Source organism: Symsagittifera roscoffensis, chromosome 2, assembly GCF_963678635.1.
Source record: "Symsagittifera roscoffensis chromosome 2, txSymRosc1.1, whole genome shotgun sequence".
NCBI classification, from domain to species: Eukaryota; Metazoa; Xenacoelomorpha; order Acoela; family Convolutidae; genus Symsagittifera; species Symsagittifera roscoffensis.
Genome location: NC_087063.1, coordinates 45,970,332 through 45,994,135, shown reverse-complemented (window position 1 = coordinate 45,994,135; position 23,804 = coordinate 45,970,332). Strand labels below are relative to the sequence as shown.

The window sequence follows — 23,804 nt, the reverse complement described above, 5'->3', positions numbered from 1 at the left end:
TTGGATTTTGCTTAATGTTATCACTTTGCTTAGTCTTTTGATAGTTTTTTTGTTAGTATGGTTCTTCCAGAATTGTTCAAAAAAACCATTGTTTTTTCGCTAGATGATGTCATGTTTGCTTAGTTGAGTGATCGGGTGAGTGGTTTATAACTTTGTGCCTCCATAAGCCTTAGTTGTGCTAGGAGGGGCTTAGTTGTCTACAATTCATCCTTTACAGTTGATTGTTGTTGCTGCCGTATAATGATTTTGATCACTTGACTTTGTGCCTCCATAAGCCTTAGTTGTGCTAGGAGGGGCTTAGTTGAGTGATCGGGTGAGTTGTTTATGACTTTGTGCCTCCATAAGCCTTAGTTGTGCTAGGAGGGGCTTAGTTGTCTACAATTCATCCTTTGAAGTTTATTGTTGTGGTTGCTGTATATTGATTAGATCACTTGACTTTGTGCCTCCATAAGCCTTAGTTGTGCTAGGAGGGGCTTAGTTGAGTGATCGGGTGAGTTGTTTATGACTTTGTGCCTCCATAAGCCTTAGTTGTGCTAGGAGGCGCTTAGTTGTCTACAATTCATCCTTTGCAGTTGATTGTTGTTGTTGCCGTATATTGATTGTTTGTTTTGTTTCCCTATTGTTTGTTTTGTTCTACGATTCGTTTTACTGATTATTTTTTGCCTTGTTTAGGTTCTGTTGTATATATCTTGTCGTTTCTTCTTAGATCATTTTTATGACTTAGTTGTCCTTTTTGTGTTTTGTTTTCCTATTCTAAAACTCATTTCAATCATTTTTTTCGCTGTCTGTTATCCTTTGTTCATTTTTTTTGTTTTTCTTCTTTGTATTGTTCTTCTAGAATTTGTTCCCTCGAACTTTTTCTAGTTTTTCGGGTGCTGATGTCTTTATTATGTATCTTCTTCTTTGTTTTGTGTTAAAATTTCATTATCTATATGACATGCGTCAATTTTTTTTCGTTCCATTGTTTTATTTGATTCAAATTTATTTTTGCTAAATTATAGTTTTCACCTTGGTGTATTTTGCCTTTATTTTTTTGACCACTCAGCATTAGAATAGTTGATTGCATCGAAGAGGTTGCCTTTTCTTTGAGATAATAGAGGACTTTTGTATGTTTTACTGCTAGTTTGTGCTGTGTTGAAATAGACTTCAGAGTGCTGTTTGATGTCTAATCAAAATTCTGAGCTGCATTTCTAAAACCTGCATTTTTATTACTGCGTTTTTTAGCCTTTTTGAAGGCTCATAATTTTGCAAAAAAAGTTCCAAAAAAGCAAAATTTCACGTAACCAAAGGTGTTCAGCATAAATCTCTACAAAAAGAATCAATTCAGTCATCCGATTTTTTTTAGAGAGAATTGAAATTCCGATCAAAACTTGATAAAACATGAACCGATCAAAAATTGACATGAACAACCTAAACAGAAATTTGCAAGAGCCACGTTTGAGACAACGGCGAGAAAGTTTATATTCAAGGACGATTTGACGAAAATATACGTGGGAGATGCCGGTCACAAGAGGATGGGTCTCTTTGCCCGAAAAAGAATTGAGGAGGGAGAGTTTGTGTGCGCATACTGGGGGAGGCTTGTAACAAGACAAGAATATGACAAATTGAAACAAGCAGGAAAAAACGACTACTGTTTCACAGACCGAAAAGTAGTATTCATAGACGGCACAAACCCTGAAAAAAGTGGACTGGCAAGGTTCATGAATGATAATCATTGAAATCTGAACCTTGTCGTGAGGCGCCTAATACAAAATGCGAGAAGCCATGTAGTTTTCAAGGCGTGCAGACAGATTGAGGAAAACGAAGAGCTGGAATACAACTATGGAGACGAGATGGCACCCTGGAGAAGCTGTAGAAAATGTACGACGCGTCGAGAAAACTATCAAAGTGAGGGTGAAGAAGAACCTCCATTAACCTTGGAAATTTTACGCGCTGAGCAGAAACAGTGCGCCGAAGAAGGGCAAAAAGCGAGCGGATCTCAGATTGTACATACCCTAGTTTCGGAGACGAGTGGAAGTGAGGAAGAAGTGATATCAGAAGAAGGATCAATGATACCGCCACCATTGATCAAAAGACCAATCACCGAGCTGAGTCTCGCAGCCAGCTTCGGGTTCAACAGTGAAGACAGTAGTGATGGAGAGCCAGAGGAGGATGAGCCCATTATTGCAGATGAAAAAGCCAAAGAAAAGCCGCTCTACCTCACAAAGCGATTCAAGACTGTGGAAGAGATACCGGAGAAGAGATCTAAACAGAAGGAAACAACATCAAAAATATCAGAACCGTTCGTTTTCACCCGGAGAGCAAAAGAATGGCACTGCTTTTCATTTGACTTTCCATTGTCGTGCCCCGAGGAAATAAAGCCTCATAGGTTTTCCTGCGAAAACGCGAAAAGATATTTTCCGGGGAATGAATTCTCTTTCAAAATGACAGGAAACGACCAGTATCTAATTTGTATGGGATGCTATGCCATTTCCTGCAAACCTCAATTCCCGGCTTTCAAGAAGCATATTATCGAGGAGCAAGGTGGGATGAGTGGTGAGAATTGGTGCCCACTAGAGTTTCCCCGAGAAACACCTCGGGAAAGAACCACACACCAACTCCGCCAGGAGGAACGACAACAAGATGTCGAGCTTTGTTGGGCAAAACGTTAAGTACGTGTTGGAAAATTGCATTCGTGTCTTATTTCACTCAAAATTCAGTTACTTATCTTGAAAAGTCACATTTACAGGTTAGTAAAAATAGGGTTTTTCGCAATTTTTTTTATAAGACTGCGAAAAATTGTTGAAAACTTACAAAAATTTGTGGGGTGGTACTCTATTTGTTGCTCTTTATAATGCAACAAACCGCACTGAGCTATCTAGCGCTGAAAATTTTTTATAGGTATTCTAAAAAGTAAGCTAAAAATAAAAAAACTGGTTATTGACTCAACTTTGAGACTTCATAACTCTTTGAAAAAAAATAGTATAGAGTTTAAAAAGTGTTCAGTAGTTAGCTCTTAGAAAGTTCAGTGCGGTTCAGTTTGGGTTTTATGCTGCTTTCAGCCAAAAAAAATTATGGCCATTTTTGAAGGCTCATAACTTTGATAAAACTTTTTCGATATCCAAAAAAACAGCATTACAGGTAGCTCAAAGTGTGCTAAGCCTAGATCGAAGCAAAAATGACTTAGTTTGAGCATTATTCATAATTTAGAAAAAAAAAGTTATTCCTCAAATTTGCAGCAAAATCAGTTTACAGTTTTTACTGATTTTTTTCGCGTTTTTTGAGTACCTCTAACTCAAAGACCACTTGAGATATCCTGAAGATTTTGATTATAACGATTAGTCACATTTTGTTCTCCACTATGACACAGTTTAAAAAATTAATATAAAGAGAGAAAAAAGTTACAGGTCCTCAAAATTGTAGCAAAATGGACTGTTTTCGAAATTTGTCAATTTTTTAGCAAACTTTGAAGATACATAACTCAGAAAATACTTGCAATAAAATATTGAATTTTGGATATGTTGTTACCGTAGCAAAGATCCATTGTTGAGCAAAGGTTAAAACACTTGAAAAGCTAAATTAGAAAAAACTCATTTGAGCTCCCCATATTTGCAAAAAAAGAGATAGCTTAGAAAACTCGTTATTAGTCCTCCAACATGCAAAAAGTAATAACAAAATTAAAAATATTTTTTTTGTTACAGGATTACTGTTACTGGATCTCAGTGTACCGACAAAACTCTTATCAATCAACATTGCCGACAATGGTTTTTCTCCTAGGAGCTAGTTCATTATCTGCTTATAATACGTTGAGTTACAGAACAAAAAAAATTTACAAGGGATCTTTCTTTGCGGCGCCCTGTTTGTCATTTAACCACAAAGATAAAATTAAAAATGTAAATTATCTGCTTCAAAAGGAGCATGGAAAGCTGAAGCGAAAAAACGATATGAAAAACGATAGTGAAATGGCATGATGTAATAAACAATTCCATAACTCCACATAAGAGCAACAACAACATCGGTCTGACAACAGAAGAACTAACTCAGATGTTGCTAAGTCAAAAAGACAAAATAAATTCCATCATTTACTGTCAAAGAATTGCTACTAACAACATTTTTAAGTCCCTTCTGAAAACAAAAATACTGGTTATTCCTTTATTTGTTTCCAACTTCAACAAATCCATCCGTGCAAAAAATTGGAATCAAAACTTATGCTGATTGTATGGACCAAAAGGAATAACCTCAAAAGCCTAGTCTACAAGTCCAAAAAACTTAAACCCTCGAAAAAGGAAAGGAAAAAAATCAGGTAGAGGAAGTCGTTAAAAAAAACAAGCCATCGAAAAGAGAAAGGGAAAGAAAGAAAAGACAAGCTTCGCAAACAGAGTGAACAAGAAAAGCATTACAGATGACAGAAGAACCTGTAAGGTTACAGGTGGTTGTGTGTCTATAGTTTTCAAAGATAATTTCAGTGTATTTTTAGGGCTCACAGAAGGAAGAGGAAGACGATTGGATCAACTGTTTTTTATGTCCCATTTTAAAATTAATTATGTTCTTTGTTTATCTTTCGCAGCTGTGATGAAAAAAACGACTCTCAAAGAAATCTTAGGTCTAAATAAACACAACACTAAATAGCAATAAACGTACAATTTTCCTCAATTATCTCGATTTCAAACTAACAATTTAAATGCAATCATTTTTCTTAATGCTGAGAAGTCAAACAGTGTGTTTGTTTTTTCAATTTCATTTTTTCTTAATTTTCTTGTTTTTTTTCTAGGAATTGTCCAATCATTTAATGTTTGCTTTTTTTCTGCTGGTTTGTTCTTCTGTCAGTTTTTTCTTTGTTTTAATTGATGGTCCATATTGTTTGTTTTCGTTTTGTTCTTCTAGGATTCATCCTATTGATTGGATTTTGCTTAATGTTATCACTTTGCTTTGTCTTTTGATAGTTTTTTTGTTAGTATGGTTCTTCCAGAATTGTTCAAAAAAAAACCATTGTTTTTTCGCTAGATGATGTCATGTTTGCTTAGTTGAGTGATCGGGTGAGTGGTTTATAACTTTGTGCCTCCATAAGCCTTAGTTGTGCTAGGAGGGGCTTAGTTGTCTACAATTCATCCTTTACAGTTGATTGTTGTTGTTGCTGCCGTATAATGATTTTGATCACTTGACTTTGTGCCTCCATAAGCCTTAGTTGTGCTAGGAGGGGCTTAGTTGAGTGATCGGGTGAGTTGTTTATGACTTTGTGCCTCCATAAGCCTTAGTTGTGCTAGGAGGGGCTTAGTTGTCTACAATTCATCCTTTGAAGTTTATTGTTGTGGTTGCCGTATATTGATTAGATCACTTGACTTTGTGCCTCCATAAGCCTTAGTTGTGCTAGGAGGGGCTTAGTTGAGTGATCGGGTGAGTTGTTTATGACTTTGTGCCTCCATAAGCCTTAGTTGTGCTAGGAGGCGCTTAGTTGTCTACAATTCATCCTTTGCAGTTGATTGTTGTTGTTGCCGTATATTGATTGTTTGTTTTGTTTCCCTATTGTTTGTTTTGTTCTACGATTCGTTTTACTGATTATTTTTTGCCTTGTTTAGGTTCTGTTGTATATATCTTGTCGTTTCTTCTTAGATCATTTATATGACTTAGTTGTCCTTTTTGTGTTTTGTTTTCCTATTCTAAAACTCATTTCAATCATTTTTTTCGCTGTCTGTTATCCTTTGTTCATTTTTTTGTTTTTCTTCTTTGTATTGTTCTTCTAGAATTTGTTCCCTCGAACTTTTTCTAGTTTTTCGGGTGCTGATGTCTTTATTATGTATCTTCTTCTTTGTTTTGTGTTAAAATTTCATTATCTATATGACATGCGTCAATTTTTTTTCGTTCCATTGTTTTATTTGATTCAAATTTATTTTTGCTTAATTATAGTTTTCACCTTGGTGTATTTTGCCTTTATTTTTTTTGACCACTCAGCATTAGAATAGTTGATTGCATCGAAGAGGTTGCCTTTTCTTTGAGATAATAGAGGACTTTTGTATGTTTTACTGCTAGTTTGTGCTGTGTTGAAATAGACTTCAGAGTGCTGTTTGATGTCTAATCAAAATTCTGAGCTGCATTTCTAAAACCTGCATTTTTATTACTGCGTTTTTTAGCCTTTTTGAAGGCTCATAATTTCGCAAAAAAAGTTCCAAAAAAGCAAAATTTCACGTAACCAAAGGTGTTCAGCATAAATCTCTACAAAAAGAATCAATTCAGTCATCCGATTTTTTTTAGAGAGAATTGAAATTCCGATCAAAACTTGATAAAACATGAACCGATCAAAAATTGACATGAACAACCTAAAACTGAAATTTGCAAGAGCCACGTTTGAGACAACGGCGAGAAAGTTTATATTCAAGGACGATTTGACGAAAATATACGTGGGAGATGCCGGTCACAAGAGGATGGGTCTCTTTGCCCGAAAAAGAATTGAGGAGGGAGAGTTTGTGTGCGCATACTGGGGGAGGCTTGTAACAAGACAAGAATATGACAAATTGAAACAAGCAGGAAAAAACGACTACTGTTTCACAGACCGAAAAGTAGTATTCATAGACGGCACAAACCCTGAAAAAAGTGGACTGGCAAGGTTCATGAATGATAATCATTGAAATCTGAACCTTGTCGTGAGGCGCCTAATACAAAATGCGAGAAGCCATGTCGTTTTTAAGGCGTGCAGACAGATTGAGGAAAACGAAGAGCTGGAATACAACTATGGAGACGAGATGGCACCCTGGAGAAGCTGTAGAAAAATGTACGACGCGTCGAGAAAACTATCAAAGTGAGGGTGAAGAAGAACCTCCATTAACCTTGGAAATTTTACGCGCTGAGCAGAAACAGTGCGCCGAAGAAGGGCACTTTTGAAAAACTGCGGTTTTTCAAAAAAGTGCAAATACATTGAGCCAGATCTTAAAAACCCGAATGAAATTTGAGAAAATTTTTCATCCATAAGATAGGTGCTATGTAGATTCTTTTTTGATTAAGGTTAAACTTTTCATTGAAAATTCGTCTTCACGTCAAAAAATGTATTTTAAACTTTTTCAAACGCTTGTACATTAGCCTCAAAATTGGTCAATTTTAACTCGTTTTTTTAATTTTTTCTTTTCAAATTTTAGCCCTTTCAAATTTTTCTTAAATCTGAGTTAACTTAGCTGTGGACTGACTTGAAAAAAACAATTATGCGCCCAATTTCCTCCGCAAAAAATGATATCTGCCGATTTATTGTCGAAAATTGCGTTTTTCTGGAAAAATGGAACGTTTCTTCGTGAATAACTCTTTGAAAAAATGTTTCTATCATTTGCCGTTTTTTGAGATATCCTGAAGACTTTGATGATAACGATTAGTCACATTTTTTTCTCCACTATGACAGTTTAAAAAATTAATATAAAAAGAGAAAAATGGAACGTTTCTTCGTGAATAACTCTTTGAAAAAATGTTTCTATCATTTGCCGTTTTGTTCATGGTTCGGCGCGTCAAAAGTTCTTTCTACAAAGTATTCATCATCTTTGCATAAAAATTTCGTCTTCATGCCGGAAAATTGAAATTAGTGACTCTCTGAAGCTCAAAATGGAACTCGTTTTTTTTTTTGGTCAAAATGTTTTTCGTTCCGGTCGAGCTTTGTTGGGCAAAACGTTAAGTACGTGTTGGAAAATTGCATTCGTGTCTTATTTCACTCAAAATTCAGTTACTTATCTTGAAAATTCACATTTACAGGTTAGTAAAAATAGGGTTTTTCGCAATTTTTTTTATAAGACTGCGAAAAATTGTTGAAAACTTCCAAAAATTTGTGGGGTGGTACTCTAGTTGTTGCTCTTTATGATGCAACAAACCGCACTGAGCTATCTAGCGCTGAAAAATTTTTATAGGTATTCTAAAAAGTAAGCTAAAAATAAAAAAAAACTGGTTATTGACTCAACTTTGAGACTTCATAACTCTTTGAAAAAAAATAGTATAGAGTTTAAAAAGTGTTCAGTAGTTAGCTCTTAGAAAGTTCAGTGCGGTTCAGTTTGGGTTTTATGCTGCTTTCAGCCAAAAAAAAATTATGGCCATTTTTGAAGGCTCATAACTTTGATAAAACTTTTTCGATATCCAAAAAAAAACAGCATTACAGGTAACTCAAAGTGTGCTAAGTCTAGATAGAAGCAAAAAATGAATTCAGTCAGCGAAAAAAAAAACGTTTTTGGCTTTAAACTTGGTTTCAACTGAAAATTGTGCTTTTCAGTGCAAATTTTGATCGCCTATTACTTGACAAAAAAAAAGTAAACTGACTCAAAAAATGTGGAGGTCTTTAACAAGGTGTAAACAAGAACTGGTTACATGGGTTTGGCGATTTTGCAGTTGAAAAAAAAGTTAGGGGCCTTCAAAAAAGCTAGAAATCACAAAAAACGCGTTTTTTTGCACTTTTGAGGACACTTAACTAAAAGAGATTTCCAGATATATCAATAATTTTCATATCAAGTGTTCACCATAGCCAGGTCTACACTGTGACGAACTTTCATCAAAAACCAAAAATTCAAAAAAAAGTTAGAGGTCCTCAAACTTGCACAAAAAATGGATTTTTTGAAATTTTTAGCATTTTTGAGCTTGATAACTCATCGAGTTTTACTTAAAACAACACAAAAAAGGTGACAATGCTCAAAAACTGTAGAGTAACATTCAATCAAAAAAAATCGGCTCAATTGCATTGGTTGATTCAGAATTCTCTTTCAAAAATTGCTAAAAATCGAAATTTTCGTTTTTTTTGGCAATTTTTGAGGATCTGTAACTCATTAAAAAAAACCATCATAATTTTGATGTCAAAGCTTAACCAACTGCATGACAACAGAATGACTTATTTTGAGCATTATTCATAATTTAGAAAAAAAGTTAGTCCTCAAATTTGCAGCAAAATCAGTTTACAGTTTTTACTGATTTTTTTCGCGTTTTTTGAGTACCTCTAACTCAAAGACCACTTGAGATATCTTGAAGATTTTGATGATAACGATTAGTCACATTTTGTTCTCCACTATGACACAGTTTAAAAAATTAATATAAAAAGAGAAAAAAGTTACAGGTCCTCAAAATTGTAGCAAAATGGACTGTTTTCGAAATTTGTCAATTTTTTAGCAAACTTTGAAGATACATAACTCAGAAAATACTAGCAATAAAATATTGAATTTTGGATATGTTGTTACCGTAGCAAAGATCCATTGTTGAGCAAAGGTTAAAACACTTGAAAAGCTAAATTAGAAAAAACTCATTAGAGCTCCCCATATTTGCAAAAAAAAGAGATAGCTTAGAAAACTCGTTATTTGTCCTCCATCATGCAAAAAGTAATAACAAAATTAAAAATATTTTTTTTGTTACAGGATTACTGTTACTGGATCTCAGTGTACCGACAAACCTCTTATCAATCAACATTGCCGACAATGGTTTTTCTCCTAGGAGCTAGTTCATTATCTGCTTATAATACGTTGAGTTACAGAACAAAAAAAATTTACAAGGGATCTTTCTTTGCGGCGCCCTGTTTGTCATTTAACCACAAAGATAAAATTAAAAATGTAAATTATCTGCTTCAAAAGGAGCATGGAAAGCTGAAGCGAAAAAACGATATAGTGAAATGGCATGATGTAATAAACAATTCCATAACTCCACATAAGAGCAACAACAACATCGGTCTGACAACAGAAGAACTAACTCAGATGTTGCTAAGTCAAAAAGACAAAATAAATTCCATCATTTACTGTCAAAGAATTGCTACTAACAACATTTTTAAGTCCCTTCTGAAAACAAAAATACTGGTTATTGACGCTAAAAAAAATTTTTTTTTCGCACAGAAACAGCCAAAATTCCTTTATTTGTTTCCAATTTCAACAAATCCATCCGTGCAAAAAATTGGAATCAAAACTTATGCTGATTGTATGGACCAAAAGGAATAACCTCAAAAGCCTAGTCTACAAGTCCAAAAAACTTAAACCCTCGAAAAAGGAAAGGAAAAAAATCAGGTAAAGGAAGTCGTTAAAAAAAACAAGCCATCGAAAAGAGAAAGGGAAAGAAAGAAAAGACAAGCTTCGCAAACAGAGTGAACAAGAAAAGCATTACAGATGACAGAAGAACCTGTAAGGTTACAGGTGGTTGTGTGTCTATAGTTTTCAAAACTAATTTCAGTGTATTTTTAGGGCTCACAGAAGGAAGAGGAAGACGATTGGATCAACTGTTTTTTATGTCCCATTTTTAAATTAATTATGTTCTTTGTTTATCTTTCGCAGCTGTGATGAAAAAAACGACTCTCAAAGAAATCTTAGGTCTAAATAAACACAAAACTAAATAGCAATAAACGTACAATTTTCCTCAATTATCTCGATTTCAAACTAACATTTTAAATGCAATCATTTTTCTTAATGCTGAGAAGTCAAACAGTGTGTTTGTTTTTTCAATTTCATTTTTTCTTAATTTTCTTGTTTTTTTCTAGGAATTGTCCAATCATTTAATGTTTGCTTTTTTTCTGCTGGTTTGTTCTTCTGTCAGTTTTTTCTTTGTTTTAATTGATGGTCCATATTGTTTGTTTTCGTTTTGTTCTTCTAGGATTCATCCTATTGATTGGATTTTGCTTAATGTTATCACTTTGCTTAGTCTTTTGATAGTTTTTTTGTTAGTATGGTTCTTCCAGAATTGTTCAAAAAAACCATTGTTTTTTCGCTAGATGATGTCATGTTTGCTTAGTTGAGTGATCGGGTGAGTGGTTTATAACTTTGTGCCTCCATAAGCCTTAGTTGTGCTAGGAGGGGCTTAGTTGTCTACAATTCATCCTTTACAGTTGATTGTTGTTGTTGCTGCCGTATAATGATTTTGATCACTTGACTTTGTGCCTCCATAAGCCTTAGTTGTGCTAGGAGGGGCTTAGTTGAGTGATCGGGTGAGTTGTTTATGACTTTGTGCCTCCATAAGCCTTAGTTGTGCTAGGAGGGGCTTAGTTGTCTACAATTCATCCTTTGAAGTTTATTGTTCTGGTTGCCGTATATTGATTAGATCACTTGACTTTGTGCCTCCATAAGCCTTAGTTGTGCTAGGAGGGGCTTAGTTGAGTGATCGGGTGAGTTGTTTATGACTTTGTGCCTCCATAAGCCTTAGTTGTGCTAGGAGGCGCTTAGTTGTCTACAATTCATCCTTTGCAGTTGATTGTTGTTGTTGCCGTATATTGATTGTTTGTTTTGTTTCCCTATTGTTTGTTTTGTTCTACGATTCGTTTTACTGATTATTTTTTGCCTTGTTTAGGTTCTGTTGTATATATCTTGTCGTTTCTTCTTAGATCATTTATATGACTTAGTTGTCCTTTTTGTGTTTTGTTTTCCTATTCTAAAACTCATTTCAATCATTTTTTTCGCTGTCTGTTATCCTTTGTTCATTTTTTTTGTTTTTCTTCTTTGTATTGTTCTTCTAGAATTTGTTCCCTCGAACTTTTTCTAGTTTTCGGGTGCTGATGTCTTTATTATTTATCTTCTTCTTTGTTTTGTGTTAAAATTTCATTATCTATATGACATGCGTCAATTCTTTTTTTCGTTCCATTGTTTTATTTGATTCATATTTATTTTTGCTTAATTATAGTTTTCACCTTGGTGTATTTTGCCTTTATTTTTTTTGACCACTCAGCATTAGAATAGTTGATTGCATCGAAGAGGTTGCCTTTTCTTTGAGATAATAGAGGACTTTTGTATGTTTTACTGCTAGTTTGTGCTGTGTTGAAATAGACTTCAGAGTGCTGTTTGATGTCTAATCAAAATTCTGAGCTGCATTTCTAAAACCTGCATTTTTATTACTGCGTTTTTTAGCCTTTTTGAAGGCTCATAATTTTGCAAAAAAAGTTCCAAAAAAGCAAAATTTCACGTAACCAAAGGTGTTCAGCATAAATCTCTACAAAAAGAATCAATTCAGTCATCCGATTTTTTTTAGAGAGAATTGAAATTCCGATCAAAACTTGATAAAACATGAACCGATCAAAAATTGACATGAACAACCTAAAACAGAAATTCGCAAGAGCCACGTTTGAGACAACGGCGAGAAAGTTTATATTCAAGGACGATTTGACGAAAATATACGTGGGAGATGCCGGTCACAAGAGGATGGGTCTCTTTGCCCGAAAAAGAATTGAGGAGGGAGAGTTTGTGTGCGCATACTGGGGGAGGCTTGTAACAAGACAAGAATATGACAAATAGAAACAAGCAGGAAAAAACGACTACTGTTTCACAGACCGAAAAGTAGTATTCATAGACGGCACAAACCCTGAAAAAAGTGGACTGGCAAGGTTCATGAATGATAATCATTGAAATCTGAACCTTGTCGTGAGGCGCCTAATACAAAATGCGAGAAGCCATGTCGTTTTCAAGGCGTGCAGACAGATTGAGGAAAACGAAGAGCTGGAATACAACTATGGAGACGAGATGGCACCCTGGAGAAGCTGTAGAAAATGTACGACGAGTCGAGAAAACTATCAAAGTGAGAGTGAAGAAGAACCTCCATTAACCTTGGAAATTTTACGCGCTGAGCAGAAACAGTGCGCCGAAGAAGGGCAAAAAGCGAGCGGATCTCAGATTGTACATACCCTAGTTTCGGAGACGAGTGGAAGTGAGGAAGAAGTGATATCAGAAGAAGGATCAATGATACCGCCACCATTGATCAAAAGACCAATCACCGAGCTGAGTCTCGCAGCCAGCTTCGGGTTCAACAGTGAAGACAGTAGTGATGGAGAGCCAGAGGAGGATGAGCCCATTATTGCAGATGAAAAAGCCAAAGAAAAGCCGCTCTACCTCACAAAGCGATTCAAGACTGTGGAAGAGATACCGGAGAAGAGATCTAAACAGAAGGAAACAACATCAAAAATATCAGAACCGTTCGTTTTCACCCGGAAAGCAAAAGAATGGCACTGCTTTTCATTTGACTTTCCATTGTCGTGCCCCGAGGAAATAAAGCCTCATAGGTTTTCCTGCGAAAACGCGAAAAGATATTTTCCGGGGAATGAATTCTCTTTCAAAATGACAGGAAACGACCAGTATCTAATTTGTATGGGATGCTATGCCATTTCCTGCAAACCTCAATTCCCGGCTTTCAAGAAGCATATTATCGAGGAGCAAGGTGGGATGAGTGGTGAGAATTGGTGCCCACTAGAGTTTCCCCGAGAAACACCTCGGGAAAGAACCACACACCAACTCCGCCAGGAGGAACGACAACAAGATGAAGTTGCAGTAGCCGTCCCTGAGGATAGTTCAAGTTTGGAGGAACAAAGGGGACTATTTTCCTGCAAGATCTGTCCTCAAGGAAACTTCAGTCGAGACCATCATTTGCGCCGTCACTATATGCAGGAGCACCAGTTCTGTGGTCTAGAACTGAATGTTATTCAAAAAATTACCTTACTGCAGAATAGGAACGCAGTGAACTCAAAGAATGAGAAACGGTACGTCTGCTCACTACCAGACTGTCTTCACGTTTTTTCTCAGAGCTGGCGCCACCAAGAACATAGAAAGAACCGGACAGTAGTAAGAACCTAGGAGGATGTATCAAAGATCCTCAAGAAGCAATTGAAGCCACTCCCTGGACATCCGAACGAAATCGAAAACGATGACATGATAAGAGGACCCATCAATTTCGACAGTAGTTAGCGAGAATTTAAAGAACAAAAACTTCAAGCAGAATGAAGGGTCACTTTTCACTGAGGAGAATATAAATACAAAACTGCAGCTAATCCGGGAATGCCTCGTACTAAGTGAAGGCTTTAAAGACATGAGCAAAATAGCAGTTTGGGTAAACTCATACGAAAGCATAGCAAGACCAGTCAAAACTGCTAAGGCGAAGCAAAATCTATTGACTGAACTGCAGAAATTTGCAGAGTTTCTTCTCGTCTAATACGGCCGGAAACAACAAGTTGTCGAGTTTGACATCTTGTTACAAGAGATAAGAGATCGAAAAAAACGTACTGAATAAGTCTGCAAAAGGCAGAAAACATCTCTATAATTACGCGGAGGGAAACTCACTGCCAACAATGGAGGAGCTGAGTGCAGTTAGAGAAAATGTCACTCACTATCTAGAAACTGAGTTGGAGGAACAAAATATAGACGCAGTGCAATTCAGGAAAATCCAGCACAACATAATAGCACTTTTGTGCATGCGCACGTTAGCTCGAGCAGGCACCATCATTAAAATGAGAGCAAGCTACTTGCGGGAAATTGAAGTAGACGAAGCCAACGGCCTATATAGAATCGCTCTCATGCGGCCTGAGATCCAGGATATAAGAACCGGGAAAGGACAGAATAGGAGGATCAACTTGATTCATCGCCAGGTGCTGGAGAGCCACAAAAATTTTAAATTTGATGGAGAGAAGTACCTGACGATAAAGAAGACAGACTTTAAGATCCTCGAAAAGTACCTGAACCTGAGGTCCCTCTTTCAACTTGATTCTTCGGACTGGCTTTTTGCACCACTGGACTCTAGCATAACGGAGATAACAAAAGAAGCAGTAGTATCCAGAATGAAGAGCTACACTCGTACAGTGCGAAAGCAACATAACGTTCCCAACTTCGACGCCAACGGATTCCGCAAGGCAGTCAACTCGCACTGGGCGGAGACTGTAGATGACCCTAGAGCTATCCAGGCACTTGACCAACAGATGGGGCATTCACGAGCAGTTGCTGTGCAACAATACGAAGTTGCGCAGAACAAAAAGCGCAACAGTGCGTTCATGACGACTTTGTTGGACAGGGATCTCACAGCTGTAGTTGACAAAAAGCCAAGAGAACAATTGGCTCTTGAAATCTCAATAAAAAGAGACGATGAGGACGACGCCAGCGAGGGCGAAGTCAGCGATGCCTCGGAAGACAGCCATTCTAGCGACTCATCGACTAAAGACAACAGAATGATAGAACTCCCCAGTGAAAAAGAAATTTCACTCTTCATCAAGAAACGAAAACAGAGAACAACGCAGAAGTACATATTAGATGATGAGGGACGAAATTATCTTGCTCAAGTTTTTTTGAAAAACTTGTTAGAAGAGAACTTTAATTTGAGCAGAGCCATCACGAGAAGTGAAGTTCCTGGCTTCAACTTGAAACTTGATCAGGTCAGGGTCATTTTCAAACAAATAAGTGACTGGATAAAAAAAGGATCTGAAAAATATTGAACAAAAACTCTCGTTCCCTAAAATCTCTGTAAGTCCAAACTATCGTTCCGTAGAAATTCTGTTCCTTAAAAGCTATGTTACAACCCTGTACACTTGTTAAACCCTTTGTTAAAGCATTGTAAAACCATTTTTTTACCACTATGTTCTTGCAAGAACTCATAGCTAGAAAACCAAGGTCACAACAAATGAATTTCCAGGTAAACAAAGAAGTGTGTGAAAAAAAAACTGAGAGATTGAAACAAAGCTCACAAATTGTTCAGGCGCCATTTTAAAGTTGACTTCTTAATGTTTTCATTGTTGCGTACTATATGACATTTAATTCTGCTTTCAAATACCGAAAATTATGATAGTTCGTTATTTTTTGTTGACTTAAAATTTCCGATAAATACAGTTAATTTACGTATGACCTTGGTATTTCGTGCTGTAATTTTTTCGTGCAGTATATTGATTAGATCACTTGACTTTGTGCCTCCATAAGCCTTAGTTGTGCTAGGAGGGGCTTAGTTGAGTGATCGGGTGAGTTGTTTTTGACTTTGTGCCTCCATAAGCCTTAGTTGTGCTAGGAGGGGCTTAGTTGCCTACAATTCATCCTTTGCAGTTTTGTTGCCGTATATTGATTTTGATCACTTGACTTTGTGCCTCCATAAGCCTTATTTGTGCTAGGAGGGGCGTAGTTGAGTGATTGGGTGAGTTGTTTTTGACTTTGTGCCTCCATAAGCCTTAGTTGTGCTTGGAGGGGCTTCGTTGCCTACAATTCATCCTTTGCAGTTGATTGTTGTTGTTCTTGCCGTATATTGATTTTGATCACTTGACTTTGTGCCTCCATAAGCCTTAGTTGTGCTAGGAGGGGCGTAGTTGAGTGATTGGGTGAGTTGTTTTTGACTTTGTGCCTCCATAAGCCTTAGTTGTGCTAGGAGGGGCTTAGTTGCCTACAATTCACTTTTTGCACTTATTTGTTGTTTAACAACTATATTATAAAAAAAGAGAAAGCCTTGGCTTCGAAAAAAAAAGATGAGAACTTCAAGTTCCAAAAAAGAGAAAGCTTTCTCACAAAAAAAGAAAACTAGGCCAAAAAAAGTTTTTGGGACCGATGGTGCCCGCTTCCCCGTTGGCGCTCCTGGAGAGCCCTGTACAAAAACAGGGTGAACTGAGAGGCACCAAAAAATAATCCAACTCGAGTAATTCATTTAACTATTTATTATTTATATCTTTTTTTTTTCAAATTTAATTGTTACCTAAGATTTCATAGATGTAATTATTTGTCATAAATTTTCCTCTGATATCAACATTGGTCTCAATTGTAGAAAATTTTAACACTCTTTCAACAATAAAACTTTTTTGCTAGGCTGACTTAAATTTAAAAAAATAAGACTCCCAGAGAAAAAATTGGATCTTAATTTTTTATTGTTTATCTAAGCTCTTACAGACGCAGTAATTTGTCTTTCTTGTTCCTCTGAGATCAATATCATGTAATTTGCCTTGATTGCAACCTTTCATGAGAAAAGTTTTTTTGGCTAGAGTCAGTTAAAGAAAAAATTTATTAGCAGAGAAAGTTTTGATTTTGAAGTTTAAGGTTATCTAAGCAAAAGAATAGGCCTTATTTTGCCCTTAATGTTCCTCTAGAAAAAATATCAAGTTTAATTGCTGAGTTTCGGACAAAATAAACGAGGTTTCATGCAAAAAAAAAGTTTTGCTAATCTGAAACACCTTCGGGCTAACTTTAAAAAAAGATTTTGACGAAATTAAATTCCGAGTTTTTAAACAATATTGGTATCATTGGAAAGCTTAATAACACATCATTTCAACCAGATAGTCCTGCTAAACCCAAAAAAAATGAAAACAAATAAAAAAACGCCAAAGAAACAAAAAAACCTCGTTTGAGTTCAAACTTTACAAAAATGTTTGGTCCAGTGAAAGGAGCCATAGGGTAAATATATCTTGCTGGTTGTTTCAAATTAGGGTTATAGATGTCTAGCAAAAATATATCGGTCATTTTTACTCGAATAACAGTGATACTTCACTCATAGAGTGGATATGAGCTCTGAAAAATGAAAAAAAAAATTAAAAATCAGCTTAGAGCTAACTTAAAAGTTTTACTTCGAGTTTTGAAATTAAATTGGTATCGTTGGACAGCCTTATAACACATCAATTCAACCCGATAGGCCTGAGATAGGCCAAAAAACAAAAAAAAAGATTTAAAAAAGCCAAAAATACGAAAAAAACCTCAGTTGAAATCAAACTTTACAAAAAACTTTTGTCTAGTGAAAACAATCATAGAATTATCATACCTTGCCGGTTCTTTCAGGTTACGGCTGTAGATGTCTAGCACATTCATAGCAGTCAATTTTACTTGAATAACTGTGATATTTCACTCATAGAGGGCATGTGAGCTCAGAAAAACGAAGAAAATTCTTAAAAACCATTTTAGGGCTAACTAAAAAAAATGTTTGAACAAGTTATATATCGAGTTTTAAAACTTTATTGGTATCGTTGGAAAGCCTGATAACACATCTTTTCAACGCGATAGGTCTGATTAATTCAAACAAACGAGAACAAATCAGAAAAACGCCAAAATTACGTTTTTCTGATTTGTTCTCGTTTGTTTGGATTAATCAGACCTAATCAGACATCAATTTAAACGTCCAAACTGAGCTCAGCAAAAACACCACAAAAACTACCATAGTGCTTAGCCCTATTTTTAAAAACCTGTTTTTCATGACTAAAATTTCAAACCAAGACATAGCTGGACGTTAAATGCTGTTGTAAGTCCATTCCCGATGTCAATTTGCCAAATTTTGGCCATCTAGGTACATGCGCAGGCATTTCAAAAAAAAATTCACTCAGGGTTCCATGTTCACAAAAACCACCAGCGCGCAGGATTTTAATATGGATACTGGAAATCAAATTAATCCAACCCCAAGTACGGAAATCACTCATAATGCCAGCCAAGCAAAATCTTCTATTGTCATAACTAGCGAAAACTCCCCGCCACTTGAATTTTTGACTAGTCAAATTGCTTATGAAGCTCATTTAGGCACCAAAATGGACTTTTTTGCTATAGCTTCTATATGCTTCGAAGAGCCGAATTGGCTCTTTTGCAAAAGTATTGAGGTAGAACGCGTCTTATTCTCATACATTACTGCTTTCACTCGAGAGCCCATGTTTGGCTGGCTACATTCCAACTCAAAATCGCTCTGTCTGTAGAGACCAGTAGCAATGTTGGCTAGTTCTATCCTTATCCGAAATTTCAATCACCCTTACTACTTACGAATCAATGCCATAATTGAATTCCAATAATGTATAAGGAACACATTTGATTTTTCGACCAAAGAACTCGGCAAACAATTCAATGGGCAGACTTACAAGACTGTTTCGATGAAAACATAAATCTCTTCCAACTAGATGTGGATGATGATAAGTCTTGGATTGAACAAACACACCAAATAACAAGGGTTACAGTTCAAGAACAAATCAAATTGATCGAAATAGTTCAGAAAATTAAACAATCATTAGCATCCAGCCAAGGTTCTTCCATTTATACTTATGTTCAAATGCAAAAAAATTCGAAAATGATTTCTGACAATTCAGAAAAGAAAGAAACACAAAAATATCTAGATCGTTTCTCAATGTCCGAGAAATTCTTTTCTCGGACTCATATAGTCCACTCGGTTCTGCTAAAAATAATCTCTTTTCCCCTGATTTTTAGAAAAATGAACATACCCGTATATTCGAGAGAACATAATTCAAATTGGAGAAAAGTGGAATAGTCTTCGCCTCATTTCTCTCCGTAAAATTTATAATAGATCGTCTAGTGTTTGAAGTGTAAGGATTACACATTAACAAAATCACCAGCCATTCACTAAATTGAGGCAAAGTACTACATGCCGCTTTATATAAAAAAAACTTCACTTCTATAGTGACCTCAATTTTTACTAAGGATGAACAAAATGAAAAATTAGACGAATATGATCATAAAGTAGAGGCACATCTATTAATAGAAATTGAAAAACTAACCAGGATAGCATGTATCCTCTGAGTCAATTTAAAAAAAACTTTGATCAAAGGGATCAAAACACAGACTAACATTCCTTTGCCTTGTCCAGTGTCCATGAACGGTTGTGAAACAACATCCTGAGATACATTTGCCTATAGTTGGGAAGAACCCAAAAAAATTATTTTTCCTGTTTTAAACAAATTCCAGGCTGAGATGATTCGGTATGACAAATCTTACCATATAATCAAAGATTATTCCTGTCTTTATATTCACCTTACCCAAACACGGGAAACTCGAAAAATTATGCTACAACTGATAAATAAACCGCAAGCTTTATCTGCTCAACCCAGAATAGTGTTTCCAACCCCATGCGATGTATTCACTCTTTCTCGAATATACTGAGAGATTTATTATGGATACTGGAATTCAAGTTAATCCAACTCCAAGTACAGGAATTACTCATAAAGCCAGCCAACCAAACTCTACTTTTGTCACAACTAATGTATGAGGAACACATTTGGTTTTTCGACCAAATAACTCGGCGAACAATTCAATCGGCAGACTTACTAGACTGTTTCGATGAAAAACTTATATAGCTTCCAACTAGTGGATGATGATAAGTCTTTCGGTATGATTAAACTAACACCCTAAATAACAAGGGTTAACGGTCCAGAACTGTTCATGCCGGTCAAATAAGCTAAGCAAAATACACACTCAGTAGCATCCAGCCGAGGTTCTTCCATTTATCTCAAGTTCAAATGCAGAAATATTTATACTTATAGCCCACTCGGCTCCATTAAAAAATCTATTTAGAGTATCTCCTTTTCCCTGATTGTTAGAAAAATGAATAAACCCGTATATTCGGGAGAATACAATTCTATTTGGAGAAAGGTGGAATAGTCTTCGCCTCAATTCTCTTCGTAAAATTTATACTAGATCTTCGAGTGTTTAAAATGAAAGCATTACACTTTCACAAAATCACCGGCCAATCACTACATTGAGGCAAAGTAATACATACCGCTCTGAATAAAACACTCTTCACTTTTATAGTGACCTCGATTTTTACTAATGATGAACAAAATGAAAAAATAGACGAAAAAATTCATAAAGTAGAGGCACCTCTATTAATGGAAATTGTAGTTAGGGAAAAGTGCGAAAATTCTTCGCCTCATTCCTTTTCGTAAAATTCAAACTAGGGTGTCTAGTGTTTTAAGTGAAAACACTACACATTCACAAAATCAGCGGCCGCTCAAAACATTTCGGCAAAGTACTACATGCTGATTCGTATTATATAACTTTCAATTCAATAGTGACCTCGACTTTTACTCAAGATGAAAAAACTGAAAAACTAGACGAATATGATCTTTAAGCACAGGCGCCTCTATTAAAAGAAATTGACAATATCAACCAGGATTGCAAGTATCCTCAAATTCAATTAATAAGATTCGATCGAAGGGATCAAAACAAAGTTTAACATTCCTTTGCCCTGTCCAGAGTCCACTAACGGTTGTGAAACAACATCCCTAGATGCATTTGCCTCTAATTGGAACGAACCCAATAATTGTATTTTCACTGTTTTAAACATTCCAGGCTGAGATATTTCGGTATGAAAAATCTGAATATCATCGAGGTATTCCAGTCTTTCTATTCACTCAACCCAAACACGGCAAACTCAAAATAATATGACACAGGTGATGAATCAACCGCAAGCTCTATCTGGTCAACTTAGAAGTGTTTCCAACCCCATATTATTCACTCTTTCTCGAATATACTGACGGATTTATTATGGACACTTTAATTGAAATTAATCCAACACCAAGTACGGGAATTACTCATAATGCGAGCCAGCTAAATTATACTTTTGTCACAACTAGTGAAAACTCACCACCACCTTAACTTATGAATAGACAAATTGACTATAAAAACTCATTTGAGCACCAAGTTGGACTATATCAAAAGCGCTCTATGTTCTTGAAGACCACTGGCAATGTTTTATTCACTCTTACTACTAGTGAATCAAAGCTATAAACGCATTCAAATAATGTATAAGGAAAACATTCGGTTTGTCGATCCAATTACTCGGCAAAAATTTCAATCGGCAGACTTACAAGACTGTTCCGGTTAACACTTAAGTCTCTTCCAACTAGATGTGGATGATGATAACTCTTGGATTAAACTAACACCCAAAACAGCAAGGGTTACAGGTCCATAACTGATTAAACCGATCGAGATAGTTCAGCAAATTAAACACTCATTAGCATCCAGCCGCGGTTCTAGCATTTATACTTATGCTTAAATACAGAAACTTTGGAATATGATTTCTGAAAATTCAGAAATTAAACGAATGCTAAAAAAGTATCTAGATGTTTTCTCAAGGTCCGAAAAATTCTTTTCTCGGACTCATATAGCTAACTCTGATCCACTAAAAAAAATACCTTTAGATAATCTCATTTCCCCTGATTTTTAATAAAATGAATATAACCGTATTTTCGGGAGAAAAAATTCTATTTGGAGAAAGGTGGAAAAGTCTTCGCCTCAATTCTCCTCGTAAACGTTATACAAGATCTTCGAGTGTTTAAAATGAAAGCATTACACATTCAAAAAATCACCGGCCGCTCACTACATTTCGGCAAAGTACTACATGCTGTTTCGTATAACATAATTTTCATTTCAACAATGACCTCGAATTTTACTCAGGATGAAAAAGATGAAAACATAGACGAGTATGATCATAAAGTAGAGGCACATCTATTAATGGAAATTGCAAAACTAACCAGGATAGCACGTGTCCTCAAATTCAATTTAAAAACTTTGATCGAAGGGATTAAAACACAGTCTATCATTCCTTTGCCCTGTCCAGTGACCACTAACGGTTGTGAAACAACATCCTTGGATGCATTTGCTTATACTTGGGAAGATCCCAAAAACTGTATTTTCAGTTTTGAACAAATGATGATTCGAATAAAAAATCTTACTTTATAATCAACGACTATTCCAGTCTATCTATTCAATCTACACAAACACAGAATACTACCCAAAAAATCAATGCTACAGGTGATAAATGAACCGCAAGCTTTATCTGGTCTACCCAGAATAGCGTTTCCAACTCCATATGATTCTCTTTTTCTCCTATTATAAAGGGATTTAAAATGGATACTAGAATTCAAGTTAATCCAACCCCAAGTACGGAAATTACTCATAATGCCAGCCAGCTTAATTATACTTCTGTCACAACTAGTGAAAATTCGCCGCCACTTAAATTTTTGACTAGTCAAACTGACTATGAAGCTCATTTAGGCACCAAAACAGACTATATTCTTTTTCTATAGCTTCTATATGCTTCGAAGAGCCGAATTGCACCTTTTGCAATGCCAACGCGAGCTAGAATGCTTACCAATTCTCATAAAGTAATGCTTCCACTTGAGAGCCCATGTTTGGCTGGCTATATTCCAACTCAAAATCGCTCAATGTTCTTAGAGACCACTGGCAGAATTGCCTGGCTCTATCACTATCCGAAACCTTATTCGCCTTTTCTACCAATGAACCAAAGCCATAATCGCATTCCAAGAATGTATAAGGAACATATTCTGTTTGTTGACCAACTAACTGGGCAAACAATTCAATCGCCAGACTTAACACTGTTTCGATAAAAACTTATATATCTTCCTACTAGATGTGGATGATGATAAGTCTTGGATTGAACTAACACTACAAACAACAAGTGTCCCAGGTCCAGAACTGGTTAAACCGATCATGATAGCTCAGCAAATTAAACACTCATTAGCACCCAGCCGAGGTTCTTCCATTTATACTTATCGTTAAATACAGAAATTTTGGAATATGATTTCTGATAATTCAGAAATGAAAGGAATATTACAAGGAATGTCTAGATCTTTTCTAAAAATCCAAAAAGTTCTTTTCTCGGACACGGGTAATGAATAAACCGCAAGCTCTATCTGGTCAACCTAAAACGTTTCCAACCCCTTTCTCGAATATAAAGAGGGATTTAATATGGATACTGGAATTCAAGTTAATTCAAACCCAAGTACGGGAATTACTCATAATGCGAGCCAACAAAATTATACTTTTGTCACAATTAGTGAAAAATCGCCACCACCTTAATTTTTGACCAAACAAAATGAGAATAAAGCCAATTTAGGCACCAAATTTGACTATATCAAAAGCGCAATGTTCTTGAAGACCACTGGCAATGTTGCCTGTCTCTATCCGAAACTATATTCACCCTTACTGCTAATGAATCAATGCTATAAACGCATTCCCATAATGTATGAGGAAAACATTCTGTTTGTCGATCCAACTACTCGGCAAACATTTCAATCCGCAGATTTACAAGACTGTTCCGATTAAAACTTGAGTCTCTTCCAAGTAGATGTGGATGATGATAAGTCTTGGATTGAACTAACACCCAAAATAACAAGGGCTACAGGTCCAGAACTCTTTAAACCAATCAAGATAGCTTGGCAAATTAAACACTCATTAGCATCCAGCCGAGGTTCTTCTAATTATACTTATGTTTAAATACAGAAATTTTGGACACATATAGCCCACTCTGATCCACTAAAAAAATATGTTTAGATAATCTCATTTCCCCTGAGTTTTAGAAAAATGAATACACCCGTATATTCGGGAGAATAAAATTCTATTTGGATAAAT

At 35.9% G+C, this 23,804-nt stretch overlaps 2 protein-coding genes across 3 annotated transcripts in view; one reads left to right on the top strand and one right to left on the bottom strand.

Moving 5' to 3' along the window:
- The window catches only part of LOC134840748 (COP9 signalosome complex subunit 2-like), a 545,309-nt gene that overhangs the window by 367,984 nt on the left and 153,521 nt on the right, over positions 1-23,804 (bottom strand). The window lies entirely within an intron of this gene.
- Positions 1,515-13,918, top strand: LOC134839854 (uncharacterized). The gene is made up of 4 exons (XM_063855477.1): positions 1,515-1,696; positions 1,787-2,281; positions 12,362-12,856; positions 13,840-13,918. The coding sequence occupies exons 1-4, from the start codon at positions 1,515-1,517 to the stop codon at positions 13,916-13,918; spliced, it is 1,251 nt and encodes a 416-aa protein (XP_063711547.1).

Bases quoted from the DNA above. Each gene is read 5' to 3' on its own strand.
- LOC134839854 (XM_063855477.1), top strand. From the start codon at position 1,515: ATGGGTCTCTTTGCCCGAAAAAGAATTGAGGAGGGAGAGTTTGTGTGC. The intron at 1,697-1,786 runs GTTCATGAATGA...CAAGGCGTGCAG, and splicing joins GAAAAAAGTGGACTGGCAAG to ACAGATTGAGGAAAACGAAG. The intron at 2,282-12,361 runs GTTCGTTTTCAC...CAAGGCGTGCAG, and splicing joins ACATCAAAAATATCAGAACC to ACAGATTGAGGAAAACGAAG.